The sequence below is a fragment of the Megalobrama amblycephala genome, linkage group LG9 (genome assembly GCF_018812025.1).
Source record: "Megalobrama amblycephala isolate DHTTF-2021 linkage group LG9, ASM1881202v1, whole genome shotgun sequence".
NCBI classification, from domain to species: domain Eukaryota; kingdom Metazoa; phylum Chordata; class Actinopteri; order Cypriniformes; family Xenocyprididae; genus Megalobrama; species Megalobrama amblycephala.
The window spans coordinates 4,783,867-4,811,803 of NC_063052.1; the positions used below are offsets into that span (position 1 = coordinate 4,783,867).

At 36.2% G+C, this 27,937-nt stretch overlaps 2 protein-coding genes across 5 annotated transcripts; one reads left to right on the top strand and one right to left on the bottom strand.

Moving 5' to 3' along the window:
• Position 1: 1 nt before the first annotated feature.
• abcf1 (ATP-binding cassette, sub-family F (GCN20), member 1) lies at positions 2-15,531 on the bottom strand. Of its 3 annotated transcripts, none has more exons than XM_048201258.1 (27): positions 15,255-15,531; positions 14,618-14,664; positions 13,386-13,460; positions 13,139-13,274; positions 13,022-13,056; positions 12,710-12,826; positions 11,324-11,383; positions 10,967-11,068; positions 10,803-10,871; positions 9,036-9,113; positions 8,847-8,948; positions 8,179-8,301; positions 7,995-8,095; positions 7,797-7,882; positions 6,512-6,651; positions 6,274-6,422; positions 6,097-6,180; positions 5,432-5,556; positions 5,228-5,340; positions 4,980-5,151; positions 4,786-4,860; positions 4,130-4,200; positions 2,493-2,525; positions 2,217-2,385; positions 2,058-2,122; positions 1,886-1,958; positions 2-822 (listed from the first exon to the last, which is right to left on the bottom strand). In XM_048201258.1, the coding sequence occupies exons 1-27, from the start codon at positions 15,310-15,312 to the stop codon at positions 653-655; spliced, it is 2,628 nt and encodes an 875-aa protein (XP_048057215.1). In that variant the 5' UTR covers positions 15,313-15,531; the 3' UTR covers positions 2-652. The 3 variants fall into 3 exon arrangements, with proteins under 3 accessions (XP_048057215.1, XP_048057216.1, XP_048057217.1); XM_048201259.1 differs by having other exon boundaries at positions 13,022-13,057; positions 13,146-13,274; positions 15,255-15,474; XM_048201260.1 differs by lacking the exon at positions 11,324-11,383 and having other exon boundaries at positions 15,255-15,474.
• An 860-nt stretch (positions 15,532-16,391) lies between these two features.
• lg9h6orf136 (linkage group 9 C6orf136 homolog) lies at positions 16,392-26,948 on the top strand. Of its 2 annotated transcripts, none has more exons than XM_048201268.1 (7): positions 16,392-16,641; positions 17,824-18,073; positions 20,135-20,797; positions 21,066-21,154; positions 21,738-21,938; positions 22,022-22,091; positions 25,362-26,948. In XM_048201268.1, the coding sequence occupies exons 2-7, from the start codon at positions 17,975-17,977 to the stop codon at positions 25,503-25,505; spliced, it is 1,266 nt and encodes a 421-aa protein (XP_048057225.1). In that variant the 5' UTR covers positions 16,392-16,641; positions 17,824-17,974; the 3' UTR covers positions 25,506-26,948. The 2 variants fall into 2 exon arrangements, with proteins under 2 accessions (XP_048057225.1, XP_048057226.1); XM_048201269.1 differs by having other exon boundaries at positions 16,443-16,641; positions 17,828-18,073.
• Positions 26,949-27,937: the final 989 nt, after the last annotated feature.

Consider the following 27,937-nt stretch of genomic DNA (forward strand, 5'->3'; position numbering starts at 1 on the left):
CTTTGCTGCAAAAATCATTTATTTGCTTTTCCATGAAATTTGGATATACACTATATATTCAAATCAAGTTAGTCAATAGTCATGTGTTTATTTCATCATTCAAGACAGATGAGATACAGGTTGCATCATTGCTTGAACATTATATAGGTTAAACTCTGGGGCTGGTTTAGTATGTCAGCATAATAACGATTTAATGATCTAAACCAAAGTGTTCAAAGGCAGTTTAACACTAAATATATGTATCAGCAGTCAGACACTTATCAAACTGCACACTTCTAGCCCCCTCTGTTCACATTTGATGGGGACATAGTATATAGCATAGCATCAAACAGCTGGTAATGATATGGCCTGAATGCAAGATTAATACAAGAATGTCAGACATCATGACTAAAGAACAAGCGATGTGCATATAAATGGTCTGCAAATAAAAATACTTATCTGGAATCAGTTTTTCACCTAAAAGGCATGGTGGGAAAAACATCCTACACCAACACTGTGACTCTAGGGTTTGTATACATCACCCTACAGAGTTTGCATGCAGATACTGATTTTGCATGATCAGTCAAAAAACTTTTTGGCTCTATTGAGAATTAGCAACTTAGATGAGCCCTTCAGTGATGTAGTTTGACAATCTTGTTATTAATACCAGCTGTTATTCATTTTTAGGCTTGTTGACCAGGGTTTCTCCAAGGGCCTCCAGCACTTCTCTCTTGTAGTCATCAAAGTCTCCATCGATCTGGTTGATTGACTGGTCCTCCACCACCCACAGGTGGCACTGGGTCTCCGTGATCAGCCTGGCATCGTGGCTGACGATTATCACAGCTAAAAAAAAAAATCATATTAGACGTTAAAGGATTAGTTCACTTTCAAATTACAATTTCCTGATAATTTACTCACCCCCATGTCATCCAAGATGTTCATGTCTTTCTTTCTTCAGTCGAAAAGAACTTAAGGTTTTTGATGAAAACATTCCAGGATTTTTCTCCTTATAGTGGACTTCAATGGACCCCAGACGGTTGGAGGTCAAAATTACAGTTTCAGTGCAGCTTCAAAGCATTCTACACGATCCCAGACAAGAAATAAGGGTCTTGTCTAGAGAAACCATCGCACATTTAAAAAATTTTTTTAATACATTTTAACCATAAATGCTCATCTTGAACTAGCTCTCTTCTTCTTCTCTATTAGAATTCCGGCAGTGTAGACACTGCTAAGAGTATTACTGCCCTCCACAGGTCAAAGTTTGAACTAATTGTTATATACTTGCACTAGCATATTGTATATGACAATTTAGTTCAAACTTTGACCTGTAGAGGTCAGCAATACACTTAGCAGTGTCTACACTGCTGGAATTCTAATAGAGAAGAAGAAGAGAGCTAGTTCAAGATGAGCATTTATGGTTAAAATGAATAAAAAAAAGTTTTTTTTTTTTTTTTTAGAAAATGAGTGATGGTTTCTCTAGATAGGACCCTTATTCCTCATCTGGGATCATTTACTTAAAGCCCTTTGAAGCTGCACTGAAACTGTAATTTTGACCTTCAACCATCTGGAGGCCATTGAAGTCCACTATAAGGAGAATAATCCTGGAATGTTTTCATCAAAAACCTTAATTTCTTTTCGACTGAAGAAAGAAAGACATGAACATCTTGGATGACATGGGGGTGAGTAAATTATCAGGAAAATTTTATTTTGAAAGTGAACCAATCCTTTAAGATTTTACCACATAGCTTCTACCTTGAGAATCATTGTAATATAAGTTAAATCTTGCAGAACAAGGTATATTAACATCAATGAATAGGTATTCAATTTGAAATTGGGCATTCATTTGTGATCAATAAATTTAGACTCAGTTGACCTATTTTGGAAACCATAACAGAAGAAAACTTACCCCCTTTGTATTCATTGATGGCTTCTGACAATGCATCAATCGACTCGATGTCCAGGTTATTTGTGGGTTCATCCTGTACATTTGCATGGAGAGGTTGAGAGAGAATGTTAAACCACTCATTTTATTTGAAAAATCTTGAATAAGATATTTAAAACATGACATTACTCCTTACCAAAATGAGGACGTCAGGTTGCCGACAAGAAAGTTCAGCAAAAACCACTCTTGCTTTCTGACCACCTAAAAAAAAAAAAACAGCACAAATCAGATAAAATATCGACAAAGGACAAATGAGTTTGAAAAGCATCCATGAATGCATTTCTATAGTGCTTACCAGAGAGTTTGGAGATCTGGATGGTGTGTGCATGGCTCTCTAACCCAAAGCGACCCAGGCACTTTCTTGCGTCCTGATACTGGAGGTTGAAATTCCTCTGGAGGTACTCTGTGGGAGACTCCTCCATGTTCAACTGATCAGCATACTGCTGATTGAAGAACCCTACTTTCTACAGGTACAGATAGAAAAATTACCCAATTATATATACACACAGAATAACCAATTACCCAAAAATCAAGAAAAAAAAAAAAGAATGATTTTAAACATTTGGCCTACCAATCGATGGTTCTTCCTCATCTCTCCTTTTGACTAAAAAAAAAATAATAATAATTAGTGGCATGAAAGAAACAAATCAACAAACTTGGGGGGAAAAATGAGTACACAATCATTATTCTCAAATAACATTTTTTACAAACATTGGGTCTCATTCACTAAACATGCATACGCACAAATTTGTGTGTGAAATGTGCGTAGGAACGATTTTAAGAACAAATCACGATTCACCAAAAATTTCGTACTAAAAAACATTCTAAATTTACGACAAAATATAGGAACTACTGAAAGCACTCATACACAAAAAAAAGCACGACCTTATAATCGTGTTAATAAGTTATATAAATATGAAATTTAATTTGAACAACCCTATAATTATGTTAAAGTATTTTACATTAGTTGTATTATATAATTCATATATAAAATTATATAATAAAATTATAAAATAATACAATTTAATCTTAAACACATGTACAGTGATTATGTTCAGCTGCAAAGTTTCTCTGAATAACACAGATATATGTGTATGTACAGCTGGCTCATGAGAGGTCTGTAATCTGGGTCTGTATGAAAGGTGTTTATTGGGAGAACTGGTGAGAATGACACGCTTGGCATTGCTCGAGGATCAGGCAAGAGCACGTCTTTAAAGGGATAGTTCACCCAAAAATGTTTATCTGCTTACCCCCAGCGCATCCAAGATGTAGGTGTCTTTGTTTCTTCAGTAGAACACAAATGATGATTTTTAACTCCAACCGCTGCCGTTTGTCAGTGGTATAATGCAAGTCAGCGGGAACTTTGACTATAAGAGTAAATAAAACACGACAGACAAATCCAAATTAAACCCTGCGGCTCGTGACAACACATTGATGTCTTAAGACACGAAACGATTGGGTTTTTGCGAGAAACCGAACAGTATTTATATAATTTTTTAACTCTAAAACACCACTATGTCCAACTGCATTCAGCATTCGCTCAGTGATGTCTGATCGCGCTCTGACAACGGCAGTGATGTCTGGCACTCATTGAAGTATATGCGCGAGACATCACTGCCGTTGTCAGAGCGCGATCAGACCTCACGAATCGAGTGATGAATGCAGTTGGACATAGTGGTGTTTTAGAGTTAAAAAATTTTTAACTGTCGTGTTTTATTTACTCTTACAGTCAAAGTTCCCACTGACTTGCATTATACCACTGACAGACGGCAGCGGTTGCAGTTAAAAATCATCATTTGTGTTCTACTGAAGAAACAAAGACACCTACATCTTGGATGCGCTGGGGGTAAGCAGATAAACATCAAATTTTCATTTTTGGGTGAACTGTCCCTTTAAGCAGCTGCATGTCTGACGAAAGTGACGTAAGCCTGTCAGGAAAGCGCGTGCAGAAAGCCCTCATATGGACATGGATTGGGCGTGTTTTATGAAAATGATTAACCTCGTCCACGCGGCCACTCATTTAGAATACTCCAAATTCACTAAAATAAGAACAAGGTTAAGAACAAATTAATGTGCGTAAGCACGTGTTGTGAATTAGGCAGAGATGTTTCGTGAGAAGTTCTCCTGTGCGTACAAATACGAAATAATCCACGCAATTATTAGTGAATGAGACCTAGTAATTATTTCATAAATATAACTGGTACTTACAGGAATTAATTTTCCTGTCAAAAGCAGGAGGAGTGTACTCTTACCAACTCCATTGGGTCCAACAATACATACTGAAACAAAAAAATGATCTCAGGTTAATTTTCTAACAATCTCATTAACCTGCCAGTCATAAGCCCCATTTCCACCGCAGGAACTTTCCCCAGGAACTAGGGACTTTGGGGTGGCACTCTGTGTTTCGACCACAGGAACCAGGGTTTAAATGAAGTTCAGGGTAAAAATTTCCCTGCTCGCAAGGTAGTACTTTCAGTGGTGGCACTTGGGTGCTGAGCATGCTGATTGGTTGACTCCACGCAGCATTTTATTTCAACAACATTTTTTAAAAGTCTGTTGCGGTGCGTGCAGTAAGAGTCGTTTGCTATTCAAATCAACAATGGAGTTAAAAAAAAAAAAAATACGATGGACCGCTGACAAGGATCAGGCTATATTAAGCTTATATGCAGAGAAATCCAGCAGGAACTGGAAAGTCGCGTGCAGTCCTACGTCACCGTTATTCATTCAAGATTTAATCTTCACAGTACTTTAGAAAGTGATGGAAACGCAGACAGATACAGGTCTGGGGGGGGAAAAAGTTCCTGGGAAAATGTTTTCCGGGTAATTTCAGTGGAAAAGTGGCTTTAACTGGATATGTGACTTACTTCTGGACTCCATGTCAATTCCAAAGTCCACATTCTTGAACAGAGGCTTCTGGCCTTCATAACCAAAGTCAACACCTGTGAGTGAATGAGAGGAAACAACAAACTTGTCATCAAAACCCAACATGTTTAATAAAAACATAATTCTTCAACAGAGTTAAACTGATAAGAGACAGGAAAAATAGAAATGTACTCACTGTGCAGGCCTAGAATTGGTGGTGAGAGTGGAGGAGGGTTGGGGAAAGTGAATTTGACGGTGTATTCTCTCGGCCTCCTGAGGAGCTCTGTGCTCTCATGGCTCTCCTCCTCCTGGCTTTTCTTCTTTCCCTTCTGCTGTTTCCTTGTCAAAGCATCTTTCGTCTGTTTCTCCTGCAAATGAAGGACGGATAATTAATAGCAGTCTTTCAGAAGAATTGAATAATCAAGGAAAATGTCAAGGACTCACAGCTTGCTTTGTGGACTTTCCTCCAGCCTTCAGGTCTTTGAGCTTTTTCTCTTGTTTCTCATACTGTTTCAGGAGTTCCTTCTGTTTCTGTATGTACATCTTCTTAAACGTTACTAAGACAAATCAAGCAAACAAAAATACAGTTAGATAATTAAACTTCTTTGAGCAGTTTTAATTTGTGTCGGCATTTAAAACGAAACTCACGGTAGTTGCCCCTATAGTAGTAGAGTTTCTGGTTGTCTAGGTGAATGATATCTGTACAGACATCATCTAAGAAACTCTGGTCGTGGGACACAATTAGAAGAGTTTTCTTCCAGCTCTGCAAGTAGCTGAAAGAAAAAATGAGATGTGAGGTAATTCTTGAGCACCATATAGCAATTATAATGACAAAGCGACCAAAAATCATTGTTATTTTTTATTTTTTTTTTGCTGAGCAGTGGCAACACGAGTGACAGCAACCATTTGTGATGCATTGTGTGTCCAGCAATACAACGTTATGAAAAGTTTAACATTATTGAACTTATCAATAATGTTGCTTATAATAACGCTTATCAGCTCACGCACACCAGCTATATAGGAGTAAATATTTAATTTGTTTAATATTCTATTAATTCGATACATTTACTTCATAGACACCCTTCTCTGATATATCCATTCTGCTCTCTGATTGCAATGTATTTTGGAAAATACGGTAATAAGAAACTGACGACTTCCAGTGATACAATCAGTCTAAACTCCCCTTAATACAATCAAAAAAACACCATCAACTGGAAACAATTAAAAGTAGGCCACTTGTAATTTGCATGAAATGTAAATACATCAACTAGATGGATTTGTTTTGTTTTGAAACTTATAGCAGAAGTAATTACTTGTTAAGCCAGATGACAGCGTTAAGGTCCAGGTGGTTAGTGGGCTCGTCCAGCATCAGCAGAGTGGGCTCCATGAACAGCGCTCTGCAGAAAAAATAACAGAAAAACAATAATATATAATTTCTCATGACAATATGAGTGTAGACTTTAACATTTATAAAATGAATAAATTCATACCTAGCCAGCGACACTCTCATCCTCCAACCACCAGAGAACTTCTTGGTGGGTCTGTTCTGCATCTCTGAAGTGAAAGACAGACCAGCCAAGATCCTACGAGCTTTAGCCTCCGCTGCCGCTGCTCCGATCGCCCTCAGCTCCTCATACACCTGTGAGTGACACACACACATACAATTATCCTCCACTATTCCATTGATCAGCATATTTACAGGAATTCAGCTAGCTGCTCTCGTCGGACCTTATCGAGCCTCTCTGCCACGCTGTCGTCTCCTTTGTCCAGCCGACTCTGTAACTGCCGCTCATCCTCCAGGAGCTTCAGTCTGCGGGTATCGGCCTTCAGCACCGCCTGAACTGCAGGAGTGTCGTCCGCTACCACCTCTGAGGAACAACAAAGAAAAAGTAGTAAGGGATTTCACAATTGGTATGAATCTGGATTCACCATACCATATCATACCCAAAATGGACAGCACAAAGAGGAAAGTGGGGATAAAAAAAATTGCTAATGCGATAGAGCATTATCAAACAGAACAGAACAGTAACATAAGCTCGTACAAATTATTGGCAATAGAAGATGTAACATGGCCATATTCCAGGATGACAATGCCAAGATTCATCAGGGCTAAAATTGTGAAAGAATGGGTCCTGATGCACCTCTTGATGGTTATTTCCATCAAAAAGTGCATCCATTTTTGGTCAAGACCTTGTATTGACAATGCAAGAGGTGAGCACTCTGTAAAGTCTCCTCCAGCACATCCCGAAGACTTTCAATGAAATTAAGTTCTGGACTCAGAGGTGCCAATTCATGCGTTAAAATGATTCTTCATGCTCTCTCCCAACTATTCTTTCACAATTTGAGCCTGATGAATCTTGACATTTTCATCCTGGAATATGGCCATGATGTGTCTTCCTATGTGGTTGTTTAAGAAATGAAAAGCTACACACTCCATGTTTTAGGGTTTAAAAGAACCATTGCCAAACATATAACATGCTAGAAACATAATAATCACTGTAATAATGATCCATTCATAGATTCTTAAGTATTTGCCTATTAAAATCCAAACAGCTACCTTTTTTTTTTTGGCAGGGCAGTGTATTTAAAAATTACAAATGCAAATGAAAAAACAGGTATTGGTACTCAGTATTGGCGAGTACCTAAAATGAAAGTATAGGTATCGGACTCATTCTGGAAAAAAAAGGTATCGGTGCATCCCTAAATAAACTATTTGTGAAAAACATTTGTGTTACTTGAAATAAAAGAAACGTTAACTGAAATAATAAAATAAAAATTTATTTAATGATTTTCATTTCAACTAGTTGCCAAAGAAACATTTTTAATTAGTTTAACTTTGAAAATGACAAACAAAAAATTTACTACTAATTAATAGTAATTAAAATACTACTATTAATAACTATTACTAATTACTAATTAAAACTAAAACAAAAAATATACAAATTAAAATTTGAAAATATTAAAAACAATAACAGTATCTCGATGATACTGAAATAACAGTGCTATACTGTACCTTGCTCACAAAGCAGGACATCAATATTGGGAGGAATGCTGAGAGCTCTATTAGCGATGTGCTTCAATAGAGTGGTCTTCCCTTTCCTGATTCAAACAGGAAACAGGAGTAAGTAAACAGGTTTTTACAAGTGTGAAACCTCCAAACAAAATGTTAAGTGCAATGTAGTAATGTTTCAAATTAAAACCATCAACCCACCCATTTGGTCCAACCAGACCGTATCGTCTCCCAGCAACAACCAGAAGGTCTGCGTTAACAAACAGCTCCTTTCCGTGGGCTGAAATACTGAATCTTTCTAACTAAAACATATAATGGAAATCATTTAGTACACAGTACTAAGCATTTTCAAATGGCTCAGAGGAAAGTTTCCCATTCGTCTAACCTTGATGTCCGAGGCGTTTTCCAGCATGGCCTGCCGAGAGGACATCTCAGCCTGAGAGATGGAGAAGTCTCCTTCTATTTCGTCCTGAGCACGCACAAGAGCCACCTGACGCTCATACTCCATCTGCACAGCACAGGAGGAAGTGTCTACAATCAGTGTTGCTATTGTTAACTAAAACTATTAAAAATAATTTTTGGTTCATTGAAAGAAAAGCTGAAATAAAATAAATTTTAGATGCATAAAAGAATAAACTTAAATTAAGTACCAAGTAGTTCAATAAAGGTTTGTGTTTACATAATATATGTGTGCATACTGTGTATGTATATTACATTTATATATATATTTGTGTACACACACACAAATTATATATATATATATATACACAGACACACACATACATAGACACATAAATAATATAAATAATATAAAAATATAGTGATATATACACACATTATGTAAACACAAACTTTTATATTAGATGCAATTAATGATTTTGACTAAACTTTAAGTACTAAAAAGACTAAAAAAAAATAGTATTTAAATTTAAGTGAAAACTAAAAATATTAAAATAAACATTCAATATTCTTCTGTGGTCACAAGAATTGAGAGCGTTTTGTCCTTATATAATTTAAACAAATTAGAGTATTAAAAGTATTTGGATACGCTACCATTTTCTTTTTTTTCTTCTTCTCTTTTTTACTCATGTTAGCGAAAGGGTCGTCCACTTGTTTTTCTTTGGCTTGCTCAGCCACGAGCGCATCCTCTGCACTCTATGGGACAGGAAATAGAATAGTGGATGAATGAACACTTGGAGATTTAGAATATTAGGAATACAAAATGAAATAATTTTATTGTACCATCATCATGTCATTGTCATCACTCTTTTCCTCCTCCTCTTCATCATCACTAGGAGGAGGGCGAGCAGGCTTCCCTTTCTGAAAACACACCAAAACACTCTCAGAATTTTTTCAGCACCCATTACTCCAGTCTTTGGTGTCACATGATCCTAATATCATTCTAATATTTACATTTACATTTATTCATTTGGCAGACGCTTTTATCCAAAGATACTTACAAGTGAGGAATACAACAAGCGAGTCAACAAGCGAGACGCGGCAAATAGACACAAGAAGTGCTCATAATACAAGTTTTAGGCAGTGCTCAGAGTGTCATAAGCTAATATTAATGTTGAAAACAGTTGTGCTGCTTCAAGGGTTAGTTCACCTAAAAAAATTTCTTTACTACTTTTCTGGGCCTTGAAAGGTGCAATAACATTGCTGCCTATTGTGTAGTTCAGAAACCCTCAGATTTCATCAAGAATATCTTATTCTGTCTCATTTTTTAAAGGTGCCTTCGAATTAAAAATTTAATTTATCTTGGCATAGTTAAATAACAAGAGTTCAGTACATGGAAATGACATACAGTGAGTCTCAAACACCATTGTTTCCTCCTTCTTATATAAATCTCATTTGTTTAAAAAAACCTCAGAAGAACAGGCGAATCTCAACATAACACCGACTGTTACGCAACAGTCGGGGTGTACGCCCCCAATATTTGCATATGCCAGCCCATGACCGAGGCATTACACAAGGGCAGGACATCTGGATGTGCACAGCTGAATCATCAGACTAGGTAAGCAAGCAAGGACAATAGCGAAAAATGGCAGATGGAGCAATAATAACTGACATGATCCATGATAACATGATATTTTTAGTGATATTTGTAAATTGTCTTTCTAAATGTTTCGTTAGCATGTTGCTAATGTACTGTTAAATGTGGTTAAAGTTACCATCGTTTCTTACTGTATTCACGGAGACAAGAGCCGTCGATATTTTCATTTTTAAACACTTGCAGTCTGTATAGTGCATAAACACAACTTCATTCTTTATAAATCTCTCCAACAGTGTAGCATTAGCCGTTAGCCACGGAGCACAGCCTCAAATTCATTCAGAATCAAATGTAAACAATATAACAGTATACAATACTCACATAATCTGACGCATGCATGACGAACACTTTGTAAAGATCCATTTGAGGGTTATATTAGCTGTGTGAACTTTGTTTATGCACTGTTTAAGGCAAGCGCGAGCTCCGTGGGCGGAGAGCACGAGAATTAAAGGGGCCGCAGCATAAATCGGCTCATATTTAATGATGCCCCAAAATGGGCAGTTAAAAAAATTAATAAAAAAAAATCTATGGGGTATTTTGAGCTGAAACTTCACAGACACATTCAGGGGACACCTTAGACTTATATTACATCTTTTAAAAAAACGTTCGATGGCACCTTTAAGGTCTTCAAGTGTAAACTAATTTTTCATTTGATCTTTTTAATGCAGGGTTTACTTAATGTATCAATATTTGAAGGCTACATGCTAATGTTTTAATGTGTTATTTAATCATAATAACTAATTTAAGTTTTAAATGAACTAAACTAAGTTTTTACTGTCACATTTGTTTAGTTCCTGTTTCCTTGGTTTCTGTGTAGGATCTCATTTGTTGCAATAACTTATGATCAATTTAATGCATCCTTGCTGAATGAAACTTAATTTCTTAAATAAAAAAAAAAAAACATTTTACTGACCTAAAACTTTTGAATGGTAGTATTTATATTAGCTCAATCTGACCTTGGGCTGTTCCTTCTTGCCTTTCTTCTGAGGCTTCTCTTGTTCTTTCTCTTCAGCTTCATCTTCCTCCTGTAAACATTGAGACATCTTTTAGTTTAGTCACACTGAAACCTTTACTGGCTTGTCAAAACACCACATATTTCATCAAAACAAGACACACCCACCTTAGGTGGTTTAGCAGCAGCTTTCTTGCCTTTTTTCCCTCCTTTCTTTTCATTCTCATCTTTTTTCTCCATCCCTTCATCTTGTTCATCCTCTGAGGCCTCCTGTGTTTAAGAATAGAGTAAACCATAGATCCTAGACGAAATGTGTGATCAAAGCACCGTGCACCGTGCAATATATTGTTAGTAAAGCAGATTGGAATATACAGAAAGGAGTTAGTTTCCATAATGAGTAAACCACTGCTGTAATGTAGCAATATATATTAAAAAAAAACAGCAAGGTAGAAGATGTGAATTTTGAAGAAGAAAAAGAGGGAATAAAAATATAAAGAAGCTTAAGAAACGATCCCATGTACCCACCTTTATTATTTTAGGTTTAGCCTTATCTTTTTTCTTGCCCTTGGTTACCTTCTCAACTTCCTGAATCACATACATACATGTACAGAAACAGGCACACGTCCTTATAAATGTAGAAATATTCAATATGCAGCCTAATATGTTCTTCCCTTCCGTATCAAACAAATACTATGTGAACAAAATTATGTGAATCGGCCTCGCACAAAAGATAAAAACCCTAAACCAAGACAGAAGAGTGCCAATATCACACGATTCCATTAAGAAACTTCATTTTTTGGAAAAGGAATGAATGCAAAATGGAATGAATTCCACTGGGAATGTCATGAGGCGAGAGAAAGGACATGAGGGATGGCTGCCGGAGTGGGACTGAAAGGTGAATCAACAGAATATTAGAGAGGATTAATTATGTGGTGGGTGATGCATATGTATTATGGTTAAGTACATCAAATCTGATGATGCTGTAGAGATAATATTATGAATAGTGACAGTATAGACAGCCACTGATGACTATTAAAGGATTAGTTCACTTTAAAATGAAAATTACCCCAAGCTTTACTCACCCTAGGTGTATATGACTTTCTTCTTTCTGATGAACACAATCTGAGTTATATTAATAAATATCCTGACGCATTCAAACTTTATAGTGGCAGTAAACGAGTATGAAGCTCAAGAAAGTGCGTCCATCCATCATAAACGTGTACTCCACACTGCTCCAGGGGGTTAATGAAGGAAGGCGGTCTGGGTGGAAGCTAAATATTTTACTTTATAACTTATTAAATATGGATATTTTTCTTACACAAATGCATCGCTTCGCTTCAGAAGGCATTTATGAACCCCCCTGGAGCCATGTGGAGTATTGTTTATGATGGATGGATGCACTTTCTTGAGCCTCATACTCGTTGGTCCCGTTCACTGCCATTATAAAGCTTGGATGCGTCAGGATATTTATTAATATAACTCTGATTGTATTCATCAGACAGAAGAAAATCAGAAATACACCTAGGATGGCTTGAGGGTGAGTAAAGCTTGGGGTAAGTTTCATATTAAAGTGAACTAATCCTTTACGACTATATGTAGATATGAAACTAACAATGTCACACTGATTTGTGTAATTTCTCTCTACAAAATAAATAAATAAATAAACTATGAAAACTCTTTATTGTATTGATCGTTGCATGAAATAATTTTAAGAAGTAGAAAAATGTCTAGCAGTGTGACATTATACTCATATAAAACTATTTAAAAACATGACTGTATTTGTGCTTTTTTTTAAATGCATGTCATTTTAAAATTAATTACTGATGATAAAACACTAAAATAGTAAAAAAAAAAATCCTGATATAAAAAAATATATATATTATTGCATAAATATGAAATGAAATAACGCACCTTAGAGCTCTTCTTGCTTTGGGGTTTATCGTCATCATCATTATCATCTCCACCTGCATCTTCTTCATCATCATCATCACTTTGCCTTTGACTTAGAGCAGCAAATATGTTGCCACCCTGATAGTATGAGAAGAACAAAAAACAATCTGAGTAATGTGTTGCACCATCTAGATTAGTCCTGCCACTAGTGGACTCACATTGTGGATCACATGACTTAAACTGCACTGTTCTATTCATGGTGCAGCAGGAGAAAATGACTGTCCACAAAGTGCTTCCCAGTGAAATATCACAAAGTATATTAAAGCAACTCACTTTGTTTCTCTTTCCTCCTTTGACTGGAGCAACAACTGCAAAATAAAAATAAGCCACGATGTTAAATATGTGGTGTGATGTGTGACACACAGGCACAAACAAAGTTTATGACATTACCCTCTTCCTCTTCCTCATCTTCATCACTGGCCTGGACTGAGAGTTTCTTGAGACGCTGCATGACCTCTGAGTCTTCATCATCATCGTCGTCTCCTCCTGCTTTGCCTTTCCGCCTGTCTTTCTTTTTCTTCTGAGGCTAACAGCGAATGACAAAGAAATACAAAAACATGAGTGTAATTTCATTAAATATATATTTTACTTATTAGAAGGCATTTTAAAACACTGGAGTTATATTAAAATAATTCACCTGTTTCCCTTGTGCCTCTTTCACTGGTGGCTGTTCTACATCTGGTTTATTCTCTGATGCCAGCTCCTCAAAAAACTGTAAGGATGAAATTAAAATGACAAAATGCTGAAATATGCATAAACAATTCAGATGTCAGAGGTATGTTTATTTAAAAAATACTTAATTATTTTATAATTGCATTTAGTGCTGCTAGTTGCTAAGATAATTATACAGAATATAGAATAATTATCTGTCAAAAAAATCCATTATACTGTATATAATGCATGAATAACTAAAATATATGTATTTGTACATATTTTAATGTACTTGAAACCAAATTAAAGGATTAGTTCACTTTCAAATTAAAATTTCCTGATAATTTACTCACCCCCATGTCATCCAAGATGTTCATGTCTTTCTTTCTTCAATCGAAAAGAAATTAAGGTTTTTGATGAAAACATTCCAGGATTATTCTCCTTATAATGGACTTCAATGGACCCCAAACGGTTGAAGGTCAAAATTACAGTTTCAGTGCAGCTTCAAAGCGTTCTACGCGATCCCAGATGAGGAATAAGGGTCTTATCTAGAGAAACCATCACTTATTTTCAAAAAAAAAAAAAAAATTATACATTTTAACCATACATGCTCATCTTGAACTCGCTCTCTTCTTCTTCTCTATTAGAATTCCGGCAGTGTAGACACTGCTAAGTGTATTACTGACCTCTACAGGTCAAAGTTTGAACTAAATTGTCATATACAATATTCTAGTGCAAGTATATAACAATTAGTTCAAACTTTGACCTGTGGAGGGCAGTAATACACTTAGCAGTGTCTACACTGCTGGAATTCTAATAGAGAAGAAGAAGAGAGCTAGTTCAAGATGAGCATTTATGGTTAAAATGTATAAAATTGTAATTTTTTTTTTTTTAGAAAATACACGATGGTTTCTCTAAATAAGACCCTTATTCCTCGTCTGGGATCACGTAGAATGCTTTGAAGCTGCAATGAAAATGTAATTTTGACCTTCAACCGTTTGGGGTCCACTGAAGTCCACTATATGGAGAAAAATCCTGGAATGTTTTCATCAAAAACCTTAATTTCTTTTCGACTGAAGAAAGAAAGACATGAACATCTTGGATGACATGGGGGTGAGTAAATTATCAGGAAATTTTCATTTGAAAGTGAACTAATCCTTTAAGCAAAATATTTATAATTTAAGTTATAACATATCACAGTTGTGAATGAAGACTTACGCTCTTCTTCCCCTTCTTATCCTTCTTTCCTTTTTTGACAGGTTTTTCTAAACAAAGAAAAATCATTATAGTAAGCACTTCTGTCAACATAAACACTCACAAACACACCAGACAAAGCAGACTGGAATGAACATGCACACCGACAGAAGTATGACAATGCCGCAGAAAGAATGTCATGTGTACTGGAATAAAAACAACGGCTGTCTCAAAAATAGTGAGCTGCCTAACTAGACAGCATTTCTGGGCATCATATGCAGTTAGGCACATTTTAACGTTCCCAAAAATGCTGCCGCTCACTAGGTTTTGAAACACAACCACTAACGTTATATCAGCAGTTAACGCTTGCGCACAGTAGATACATGAATCAAAAGCGAATATGGTCTTAAATTATATCCGGCTTACAAAATGATGTAATGACAGTGAAACATCAAACTCCGCACTAAAGCTAATGGGCTAAGCAAAATATACCAGCAATATAATAAAACACAGCTATTTTATCTACATTAAACACAGTGAAAGTAAGAAAAATGTAATTAAAAGCAGAGCTGTCATCACAGAAACTATTTCGATATGGTTGCATCATATTCATGTCGTTATTATTATCAGGCTATGTTGTAACAGAACCCCATAATCTTACCTGTTTGTTGTTCATCATCACCCTCCCATTCAGCCACTTCTTTTGATTTCTTTGGCATTTTTTCTGCTAAACCTTTTCTCTCACAAGGAATGAAAATAAATTAGAGTGTTGAATGTAACTCAGGGATGTTTCACAGCTGACAATGAGCACGAGCACACTGTAGCTCACATCACATGCGGCCTATCCGCTCACTGCCTCAGACATGCAAACGCCGGGAGTTCTGTTTGCGACAGCGCCATTACATCATGCAGGCCGCCCAGGGTACTGCACTGGCGTTTCCTAAAATGGTTGATTTCAAAGAAAAAGTTTGTGCCGTAGAAATTGTACTGGTGTTTATTTAGTTCTTTTTTTCTAGAAAACTTGGTTTATTTAAAACGCTTAAATATTTAATTGAAAAATCAGGAATTTAAATTAATATTATATAACATTTTATTTTAGTGTTCTTGTTACACGTTACATGTGCTTACTTTGGTAGTAACAGAAAATTATGCATTTCAGTTACAAGCAGCTATCCCTAAACCAAACCCTAACCCTTCAGTAAGTACATATTAATTAATATTACTCAGTATTGGTGCAATTACACTATAACAAGGATTTATTAAAATGAAGTGTAACCTGACCCAATATAATATAATATAATATAATATAATATAATATAATATAATATAATATAATATAATATAATATAATATAACATTTTATTTTAGTGTTCTTGTTACACGTTACATGTGCTTACTTTGTAAATTATGTAACATTAAATTATGCATAATGCAATTACAAGCAACTAACCGTAAACCAAACCCTAACCCTTCAGTAAGTACATGTTAATTAAAATGACTCAGTATTGGTGTATTGGTACTTATTAAAATGAAGTGTAACCTGGCCTAATATAATATAATATAATATAATATAATATAATATAATATAATATAATATAATATAATATAATATAATATAATATAATATAATATAATATAATATTTAATGAATTCCACTGAGAAAATAATATCCAAATCTGAATAATATTCATACATCTGAATATACAGTTTTTGTATCTACTGTCCTGCGTTTCTGACTTTTATTTTGAAAAGAAAAAGCCGCCATAGTTCACAGCGGGCGTGAGTGTCTTGCAGTACGTCGCGTCCGCCACTGGATGCCGCTGTAACAGGCAGATTACGCTTCTAGAAGGTGGTGGACGCATGCGCAGTGCCTCAGACAGGCACTGGGCAAGGACATAAGGAGAGTGACATTTGTGTAACGTTAAAAACAGATTCATATTCTTTCTAAATCACACAGAAGTTTGCGTCAATCAGATTTGGATACACTCTGGCATCTCTGAACAGTGAGCTGACAGTCTACAGCATTTAAGCTGACTCTTTGAGGACAGGTATGCATTTAATTTACCAGCAATACAGCTAACTGACTGACATGTATAGATATGAAGACTAACAGAATAACTATTATCTTTCCAAGTCAGACAGGAAACACTTTCAACAGAATCACTATCCTCTTTATTATCGTACAGTATCTCGATTTGGAAAGAATTTATTGTACTTCTCGGATTGTCAGCTCTGGGTTGAAAGTGTTGATTTGTAAAGTGTGACCCAAGCGTGATGTTCATGTGTCAGGCTACGTCTGATCACTGAAATACCTGCCCAACTGTAAATATAGTATACTTAGCGAATACAAAACGATACGAGGCTTTTTATTTAATACGAACAGATTATTGAACAACATAACGTACTAAGCTCCTTCAATTATTTTTCTTTATTACTTCTGAATTAAGGTCTTGAGATGCCTTTAGAAGGCATTTTTTGGGCATCCAGAAATGCAGCATGGCCATCATAGGTACCTGCTGCATATTTAGACGCTCTAAAGTGCTGTTTAGGTCGGCAGCTGAATAGGTTTTATGAGACACTATCGTTGTGTTCAGCTTTTGCACCTTTTCTGTCCCACACTTGCTGCTGCCACTCACTCTAAATTACTTAGCTGCTTGCTCATACAGCATTCATCAAATAATCCTGAAAAGAATGTATCATGGTTTTCACAAAAACAAACAAAACAAAACAAAAAATCTGCACAACTGTGTTCAACATTGATAATAATAAGAAATGTTTCTTGAGTGGCAAATCAGCACATTAGAATGATTTCTGAAGGATCATGTGACACTGAAGACTGGCGTAATGATGCTGAAAATTCAACTTTGCATCACAAGGAATTAATTTTAAAATGTTTTGCAATAGAAAACGGTTAATTTAATTAGTTGTAATACTTCACACTATTGTTTCACTGTATTTTTAATCATACATGCAGCCTTGGTAAGTACAAAATACTTTTTTTTTTCAAGAACATTAGTAAATTTTACTGACCCAAAGCTTTTGAACAGCAGTGTAGCTCAAGTAGTAGAGCGGTGTGAGTAATACTATAGGTTAGATTCCTGGGAAACTCACAAATTGAGAAAATGTAGACCATGAATGCATTGTAAATTGCTTCGGTTAAGTATATCTGCCAGATGCATTCAAATGTAAAGACCTGAATGTCTTTAAATGTCATATTTTGTCTGTCCTAGCAAGGTTTTGAAGGACTGCAGTTGCACTGTGAATGAGTGAGTAACCAAAGGCAGCAGTGGATGGGAGAGTTCACGTTTCCTCCTATTTGAGTAGCTTGATGATGTCATCTTTCTGAGACTCCATCGAGGTTGCCTCAGCACCCTGACTTGAATGGCTGTGTGCAGAGGGGGTGTCTCTCTTTGGGTGGGGTGTGTCAGGAACCATGGTGGCAGGCAACCAATGACGAAACAGTGCTGGAATTTATGTCAGGTACAAAATTGATAATAATAAGAAATGTTTCTTAAATAAATCAGCATATTAGAATCATTTCTGAAGGATCATGCGACACTGAAGACTGGAGTAACGATGCTGAAAATTCAGCTTAATGAAGTTACATTTTAAAACATTAAAGTGGTCATATGAAGCTATTTTAAAAGTTCATTATTTTGATTATTGGGTGTAATAGAATAGGCTAACATGCTTAAATGTTCAAAAAACATTTTTTACACTATTGCAGCTATGTCAAAAACCCCTCCTTCGAAAGTCTCAGAGTGCTCTGATTAGCCAGCTGATCCAGTGTGTTGTGATTGGCCAAACACCTCAAGCATGAGTCGGAAATGTAACGCTCCTTACCATAATCGTGAGCTTCAGCTTCCAAGGATTCTAAAGCATCTGTACACAGTTAATCATAATGTTGTCAGTTTCACTGTATCAGTTCAAGCCTGAGTCAGATTCTGAAAATGCGGATGATCAAGCTGATTGATCGGAACCAAATTTGCAAGCACAATTTTCACAGTGAACGTTTCACAGTGGTAAGCAGTGTTGGGGAAAGTTACTTTTAAAGTAATGCATTACAAAATTGCGTTACTCCCTAAAAAAGTAACTAATTGTTTTAGTTACTTTTTATGAAAAGTAATGCGCCACATTACTTTTGCGTTACTTTTTCTCACCTGGGCTGGGCTTGCTTGTTTGTTTTTTTTAATAACAACAAAAAAAGTAAACAAATGTAAGGCCCTTTTACACCAAAAGTGAAATGAATAAGCCTCGGGTTGAAGGAAAAGCATATTTATGACTGTACAGTAGAGGGCGCAGCTCTAACGAACCTTTCAGCTGTGCTGCCATTCTGGATTGAAGAAGAATAGGATACAGGAGAAGGAAGTTAAACACTCTTATTTCTAAATCTAATCTAAAGTGAAATCTAATCTAATAAAGTGAGATTAAATACATAAAGTATGTTTGTATTATTTAATATAGTTAATTATTACATGTTTGCGTAAAATTCTGAGATTGCATTTCACTGTTTTTATTCATTTTGAGGAATACTGAATGTTTTCATGCAAGTGAGATGAGTAAATGCATGTTCACATTCAGTCTAGAACTACAATAACCATGTTCACACACAGCGCACACAACACCTCAACACTTTATTTCTCTCAAGATGTGGACAGGAGAGCTATCAGTCAATAAATGTGAAAAAATAACTTGTTACTTATTTGAAAAAGTCATTTAGATATTTTGTTGTAAATTGAAAAAGTAATGTGTTACATTACTAGTTACTTGGAAATGTAATCTGATTACGCAACTCAAGTTACTTGTAATGCGTTACCACCCAATACCGGTGGTAAGTAGTCTTTGTATATAGCCGATGTTGTACTCTCCCAGGTTGAGGACACACGGCGTCTCTGTGACATGACGACAACACTTCAGTCCACTGAAACCTTGCCTTCTTTCTTTGCGTATGCCTTTGAGAGGGCATTATGCTAATATATGGAAGTTTAAGGAAGTAATATCTGGACTTGGATTGTGGAATTTTAAGCCAGTCTGGGTCAATGTTTTCTTTAATAAATCGCTTTGTGGGAAACTATGAGCTTTGTAAATTTGCAGATCGCATACATGCACAAACAGATGCATTACACACTAAAGGAAAAGGAAAACATTAAAAAGCATCATATGACCCCTTTAAAATAGAAAATAGTTCTTTTAATTGTTTCATTTTTAAAATATTTCACAACATTACTGCTTTTAATGTATTTTGAATAAAATAAATGCAGCCTTGGTCGTGTGTTATTTATTTATTTATTTAATTATTTATGGTTAGACCACATGACATTTTTCAAGTCATTACATTGAAACTTTATTCTTAAATGCTATAAGATTTTTCAAACCATATGAAATCAATATGAATACAAAAAGTAAATTTCTAAGAACTTGCCACAAAACTGTATATTTTTAAACATCTTTACTTTGGATACCCATATTGGTCATTGACCCATGTGTGAATATCTTGTTTATCTCATTAATCTGTCTAACCAGATTCTGTCTGATTTGCAGACAACCGAGTTTCACTTAAATGACAACTGTAGGACCCTGAGCAGTGCATCATGGGCCTTGGCTCCTCCAAACAGTCTACGATATCTGTCTATTAAACCACCATCCTTGTCCCATCCTTTCCACCATGCATGCCAGCCAAACCGAGCGGCCAACCTAGAGGAGGAGGATTGGGAGGAGGCTGTCAGCTTGTGCGTCCTGCTTAAACCCGCTGAGACTGATGAGCAGCACACTGTGGTGGAAGTGCCCTTTGTTGGGCCGGCCAAACTAAGTGAGCTCCTTGCCTTGGGACCCATCAGACCCTTTGACTTGCTTTTTCCTTTAACCACTGTTGATGGGAGCAGAGAGGATGATATTAGCATTACCGGAAAGGTAGGGACAGACACGGAGAGAGGTTCCTTTAGGAGTCTCTTTGAGACAGAGGGATGCCCTGCGCCGTTTATGTTGGGATCTCGCTTCTATTGCTTTCACTGCCCCGGGATGAAGTCTGTCTCGGAGATTGGGGACAAATCAGGAAAGGAACAGGATGAGCAGAGCTTCTATCCAGCCCTCCATGTCACACATTGCAGCCATGCTGAGACTGAGAGAGTGGACAACAGTTCTAGCCAGAGAGACATGGAGAATGAAGAAAAACTGGCCCTGATGTATGAAAAGCTGAGGGTTGAGGTAAGATGAGTTTAAGAGGAATGAAGTGGACTACTTGTAGAGAAATGATAATGCTCAATATGGAGGCCCACACAATATTTGGTCTAGCCTGAAATATATAGTTGTTGTTTTTTTTTTGTTTTAGTAATATATAGTTTTAAATATTTAGTTTATTATTATTTAAGCTAAACAATTGAAATTTTTGTTTCAGATTGTATTGTATTATTAATTTTAAATATGTTATTGCAATATAATCTTGACTCAGTTTAGGTTCCACATTGTGTTTCAGCTGCCCAGTTTCTTTGTGAAAAATCATGACTACAGCATATACTCTGAAGATGTTGAGTTCATCAATGGTATTCTGAACACAAAGACAAGGTAAGGAGTTTCTAGATGCATGTCATTCTAGATTTTAGGCCTCATAGTCACTATTTTGTTCAAACTCTGTTGGTTGCATACTGCTAATTAATGGGGGTGGTAAACTCTACAAATGATAACAACTTTTGTTTACAGCTTATAGGTCAACAAGACTTGATGTCCAACACAATAATAAAACAAAAAACAAACAACAAAAAAAACATAAGCACATCAAAAAAGCTTTGCAAGCAAAGTTTACATTTTTTTCTTGTTTGTAAAGGTTTTGTTTGCAAAACATTTCCTAGCACATAAAAAAAAAAAAGTTTTTTGCTACATCAAGATGTTTTGATTGTCTCAAGTTTTGTTCTCAAAACATTTTTCTTTTATGTTGGAAAAGTTTTGCTTGCAAAACATTTTTGTTTTGCAAGCACATCAAAAAAACAAGCAAAATGTTTTGAAATACAAAATAAAAGCAAACCATTTAATACTAAACAAATTGGTGGTTTTGTTTGCTAACTGACTGGTTTTGGCTTGTTACCAGGGTACAGGTACTTTTGAAACGGCACTGCTGATTGGTATATGCTTCTTTTTCTATGTCTTGAAGGGGTCGTGTAGTGTATCAGCTGACTCTGACGGTTTGGCGATTGATGTGTCTGTGTTATTATGCGGATGCTCAGCTGGAAGTGTTGAAGCTGACCAAGCATCCAGAAGATGGCTCCATCAAAGCTCGCTGGAGAGTCAAAGGCCTCCCCTTCCACTCCATTCTGGTGTTCTTCTACAAGAAAGACAAGAGCCATCTCTACAGGTGAGTCATGCTGTGATAGCCTATCAAAGCCATGCCCTGTACTCTTTGTGTCTTTGTGTAACTTTATTTGTTTTTCTTTTCAGAACATATGATGCATTCTCCACCTTCTATGTTGGCTCTGATGGACGAATACACCGCCATAAAGTTGAAAAGGTGAGGTTTGCTTGCAACTTCATATTTTCCATATTCAGAATCAAATAGGACTTGAAACTTAAGATCAATTTTTTTTTGCTTTCCTACAAAGGGTTAATGAAAATAAATTTCCAATTCATAAGTCAGTACGATTTTTTTTTTTAAGAAATGAATATATCTTTTCAGCAAGAGCGCATAAAATTAATCATATGTTCAGAGCCAACATCATCCTAGACGGCAATGAATAAAGCACCTGTCTTTACTAATAGCTGTAAAAAGGCTGCACAATCGCACATAATTAAAAACAATCAAAACATAAGGAGCAAGACTTTAGACCAATGAGATGGCAATAGGCCAATTTTGACCTGGTAATGTTTAATCAAAATATCATAACAGTGTCAGTGTTGCTTTGAATTAGAATTACATTTACATTTCTACTATAAAGCAGCTCCGAGTGTTTCTTTTCACTCGCAAACATCTGACATCGATGGACAAAATAGAAGAAAATGAACCGGAGAAGATTTCCAAGTCAAAGACGGTGGTGCCCCAGAGCCACACCCCTACCCATTATGTGTTCACCACAGACCAATGGCAGTTTTAAGGTGTTTACCAGCATGAGCGAATTTTTCCGGAAAGTTCACTTTGGCAAGCTGTTTCAGCCTCCCTAAACGATTTTGTTCGATTTGACGTCACAAAAATTCATTCTTCGATTTCACTTGAAATATATCACGCCCTTTAAACCCCATCACTGCGAGCTCACGTTAATCTGCCTCCACTTTAGAGTGCAATGCCCACATCTCAACATCCAATCAACAACTGATGCACAGAACCAAGTCCCCGCCGCACATTTTTTTCTTTTTCGATAATCCATTTCACTTGGCTATACATCAAAATATGAAAAAAATCTGTTGCTACTTCAGTTTTATCATGACTTTAAACACCATTCATTTTGTAATTCCAGAGGTTTCAAGAACTATATGTTTGGTAACACTTTATTTCAATGGTCCACTTTAGACATTCTACTAACTACAAGTAACTTTACAACTACATGTCAACTAGCAGTCATGTCATTAGAGTAATAGTCTGTCTGTTTAGTATCTATTTACACTTTATTTTGATGATCGCCCAACAGACATTTTACTGACTTTAAAGGGTTTGTTCACCCAAAAATGAAAATTATGTCATTAATGACTCACCCTCATGTCGTTCCAAACCCGTAAGACCTCCGTTCATCTTCGGAACACAGTTTAAGATATTTTAGATTTAGTCCGAGAGCTTTCTGTCCCTCCATTGAAAATGTATGTACGGTTTACTGTCCATGTCCAGAAAGGTAATAAAAACATCATCAAAGTAGTCCATGTGAAATCAGTGGGTTAGTTAGAAGTTTTTGAAGCATCGAAAATACATTTTGGTCCAAAAATAACAAAAACTACGACTTTATTCAGCATTGTCTTCTCTTCCATAATCCTTTCCATTGAATTGATTCCATTGAATTGATTCCATTGAATTGATTCCATTGAATCCTTTCATCTGTCGGTGTTGGTAATGCACTTTTACATCACCGTGGTTGTTTTTGGCGATTAGGACATCCGCGTCATACACACTTACGCACCATTTTAAAAAATATAGCAATACCAAAATACAAAGAATGTAGAATAGCTTGAATACAGCGTGCGTCTCCCTCAGACTGTAAACAAAGCTCTGGCGCACCGGATAACACGTCAGCAGCGTCACTGCGGAGTCGTGAAGCACACTCCGGAGCAGAACGCGAATTGACAACAGACCCGGAAGAGAATACAATGCTGAATAAAGTCGTAGTTTTTGTTATTTTTAAACCAAAATGTATTTTCAATTCTTCAAATTGTTGCGGATATCCTAATCGCCAAAAACAACCATGGCGACGTAAAAGTGCATTAGCAACGCTGGCAGATGAAAGAATTCAATGGAATCAATTCAATGGAATCAATTCAATGGAATCAGTTCAATGGAATCAATTCAATGGAAAGGATTCCGGAAGAGAAAACAATGCTGAATAAAGTCGTAGTTTTTGTTATTTTTGGACCAAAATGTATTTTCGATGCTTCAAAATGTCGCGGATGTCCTAATCGCCAAAAACAACCATGGCGACGTAAAAGTGCATTACCAACGCCGACAGATGAAAGGATTCAATGGAATCAATTCAATGGAATCAATTCAATGGAAAGGATTATGGAAGAGAAGACAATGCTGAATAAAGTCGTAGTTTTTGTTATTTTTGGACCAAAGTGTATTTTTGATGCTTCAAAAAATTCTAACTAACCCACTGATTTCACATGGACTACTTTGATGATCTTTTTATTACCTTTCTGGACATGGACAGTATACCATACATACATTTTCAATGGAGGGACAGAAAGCTCTCGGGCTAAATCTAAAATATCTTAAACTGTGTTCTGAAGATGAACAGAGGTCTTACAGGTTTGGAACGACATGAGGGTGAGTCATTAATGACATAATTTTCATTTTCGGGGGTAAACTAACCCTTTAAGTAACTTTGCAAGTACATGTTAAATTATTCTACTAACTTGAACCCTAACCCAGGTGTCAAACTCACTTGAACCAGTTAATCAAGTTCTTCCAGGCAGGTTAAGGCGAGTTGGAGCTAAGGCTATGTTCAGACTGTCCGATTTTTGAGCATATCCGATTGAAATCCAATCAAATTTAGCAAGTGTGAATTGCAAAAAATCACATAAAATGTGATTTTTACTAATCCGTTTTGAGCTACACTCACATGTGGTTTGAAATCCTATTTCAAATGGCATTTCTGGTAGTCTGTTTAAGTCTGACTGCACTGATTGGATTTCGCATGGTTTATGTGACTTTAAAACTTAAACGTCAGACGTTTTATAGGAAAATTCGCTGCAGAAACAGGTTGTGTTGTTGCAAAGTGCCGGGTGAGCAGAATAACATTATAACAGTAAACATTTTGAAAATGGCGGAGATGACAGCGTGGAATAAAGCTAATAAAAATAATAAATTAAAATAGTTTTTCAATAATAAGTTTTTGGTGATGAGAAAAATAAATGTTAATTCAGTGTACATAGTTTTTTTTAGGCATTTTAATTTAGATTAGAGTTAGATTATGCTAATATAATTTTTTAATAAGTAATTATTAAATATAATTTATTAATTTAAATACACCCCTTGGACCACTTGGAAGTTTACTGAGACCCTCTGGTTGAGAAACACTGCTTTATTGTGTCACGTCTGGATAACCTTAACATTAACATTACTGTTTATCTATGTTGGCAGGTTATGGAGGCTCGTCCCCCCTTGCTGCCCAAAGTGACCTCAGTGCTGGCCGGGGCTCTGGTTGCCCTGGGCATTCAGGAACACCGGCCCGCCCTCAACCTGCTCCCACTCCTACTGTCTTCCCTCCGACAGGCCCGAGCCTGAGCCAGATGTATGGATGTGTATGCTCAGAAGAACTTGTGTTTGGTCACACCATTAAAAAGACTGAAAAAGATGCAGCGCTGTATTGTGTGGGTTGAGTGAATGAGATGTTGGTAACCCGTTTTTTTGGGGAGGAAATTTTTGCAGGAACAAGAACAAACAAGTTAAAACTTGAAACAATCATCTGTGTGCGCTCTTTCCATTATTTGATGATCACCAAACTGATATTGGTTACCTCTACAGTCTGGTTTGGATTGTAACAGGTTTCAGAGCCTACCTAATATATGCTCCACTATAAGGCAGGATAACCCACTAGCCAATCATTTGAGCCATCGCTAACTAGGAGGTTAAAAACGCACAACTCTTAACAGATGACCCATTACATTACTGTGTAGGTAAATTCAAGGCCATTTGTAAATACATTCGGGCAGCTCTGCTGAGACTGAGGCTGTACGGCTTTTAAGCACATGCCAGATAAAAGGGTTGATGTAGCTCTCACATTGACAGTAGTAAATCAGCAGTGGTGGTTGTCTAATAGGAACTGGTCACGGTAAGTATTGACCGGCTTACATTGTTATAATTATATATTTTTTGTATTTATATATTCATTGGAGTTTTCATCAGTTGCATTGATTTAAATGTTGTAGAGAATGGTACCTGTTTGCAGCTGTTTCATTTAGTAGCAGAATTCAATGAAAGTCTTCAGGGTTGCTAACTTTTTCATGACCTTTAAGGGAAAGTGATGCCAGGGACTGCCTTTTGAGGGTAGAGTTTAGTTGTTCTGGACTTGTTCTTGCTTGCCCTTACCTTTCTTATTTGCATCGCTTTCAATGCGCAAATCAAACTGTATAAATTAATAAGTTCCCTGCATAATAACATTGCCAAATCTGCACTGGTCTTACTTAAAAAGTCATGCCGTCCATGTAAATTAAAGCAATCTTTCAAAAAAAAAAAATTCAAACTCCATCATTAATGCATAACCCGTACATTATTAAGGATAGAGTTTTGCAGATGCTAAATTTTTCTCATGGTCAATTGGTCGGATCAACTCAGTAATGTCCATTTTTCTTTCATTGGTTCAATATTTGACTTTCAGTGCATTTTGGGTGATAACACACACTGTTCACCTACTAAAAGTGTAATGTGTTTTAACAAGAATGCTTTCAATTGCTGTTTAACATCCTGTGGTAAAGACATAGACCAAACACTTAAATAGACTTCATGTGTCACAAAGTAGTCAGAAGACATCTTTCTCAAGTGCTTGCGCTTTTAAATGGACAATAAAGCATGAAACGTTATCACTCTGCAATCTGTGCAATTCAGTTTCAAAGGTTGAAACATAACCATAAAAACATGGCTGAGTCATTGTTCTGTGATTAGTTCTGCGCTAATTACCCCAAAAACCTCAATATGTTGTATGACAAATAAAATGCATAGTGACATTAATATCTTTGGTCTCTGTTTTTATGTCTCATTCTGTTCCATTTAGATATTTAGATGATCTTCTAAATAAATTAGTTGCAAATAAAGGCATTTTTCATAAGGTAAATTTTGTTTTAATACAGTTTAAATCTTTTTTGTTGTTATGGTACACCATCTTTCTCAGAATTGCGAGATTTAAATTCACAATTGCGTTTTATAAAGTCAGAATTGGGAGATACAGTCAAAGTAAAAATTATTCAGACATTTTTGAAATATTTTTACTAGTGGGTGCAGGACACTATAGTTCATTTATGTAAGTGAGGATAGCAAAATAAAGTAAACTGTGACATATTATACCCAAAAATACTGGACTACCAGTAAAATTGATAAAAATGTGGAACCGAAAATTATTCAGACACTGACCTGAACATGTTTTGCTTAAGTGTTATCCGACATAATTAAAGGATTAATCCACTTTTAAATACACTTTTCCTGATAAATTTACTCACCCCCATGTCATCCAAGATGTTCATGTCTTTCTTTCGTCAGTCGAAAAGAAATGAAGGTTTTTGAGGAAAACATTCCAGGATTAGGGGAGAGTGGGGTAATGTGAGACATCGGGTAATGTGAGACACCCCCTGTATCTCTGCAACGGAACACATTTGTGGTTATGTGACAATTATGTTTTCAAGCCCCTCACATTTCCCCTTGGCCATGAAGGAGAGGACCTCATGGTGCTGTGCTAAGCATGTTTTTTTCACAAAAATATTGTTTTTGCATGTAAAAGTAAATTTTCTTGCGGTCAACTTAATCAACTGTTGTGCCAAAGCAGACTGATTCAGGTAGAAAAACTTATATCATACATGTTGATGAACTATCAACATATAAAACCATGTGATGATGCTAGCTGAAGATTAGCCTGAATTGCTAAGAGAGATAGTTTTTTTCTAAAATGTAGTGGTGGGGTAAAGTGAGACAAATGCTTTGGGGTAAAGTGAGACATGAGGCACAAG

Coding starts and splice junctions, on each gene's coding strand:
- lg9h6orf136 (XM_048201268.1), top strand. CDS start 17,975: ATGGCTGTGTGCAGAGGGGGTGTCTCTCTTTGGGTGGGGTGTGTCAGG. Junction 20,798..21,065: donor ATGAAAAGCTGAGGGTTGAG/GTAAGATGAGTT, acceptor ATTGTGTTTCAG/CTGCCCAGTTTCTTTGTGAA. Junction 22,092..25,361: donor ACCGCCATAAAGTTGAAAAG/GTGAGGTTTGCT, acceptor CTATGTTGGCAG/GTTATGGAGGCTCGTCCCCC.
- abcf1 (XM_048201258.1), bottom strand. CDS start 15,312: ATGCCAAAGAAATCAAAAGAAGTGGCTGAATGGGAGGGTGATGATGAA. Junction 6,423..6,511: donor TGGCAGAGAGGCTCGATAAG/GTCCGACGAGAG, acceptor TGTCACTCACAG/GTGTATGAGGAGCTGAGGGC. Junction 2,386..2,492: donor TGAGGAAGAACCATCGATTG/GTAGGCCAAATG, acceptor CTGTACCTGTAG/AAAGTAGGGTTCTTCAATCA.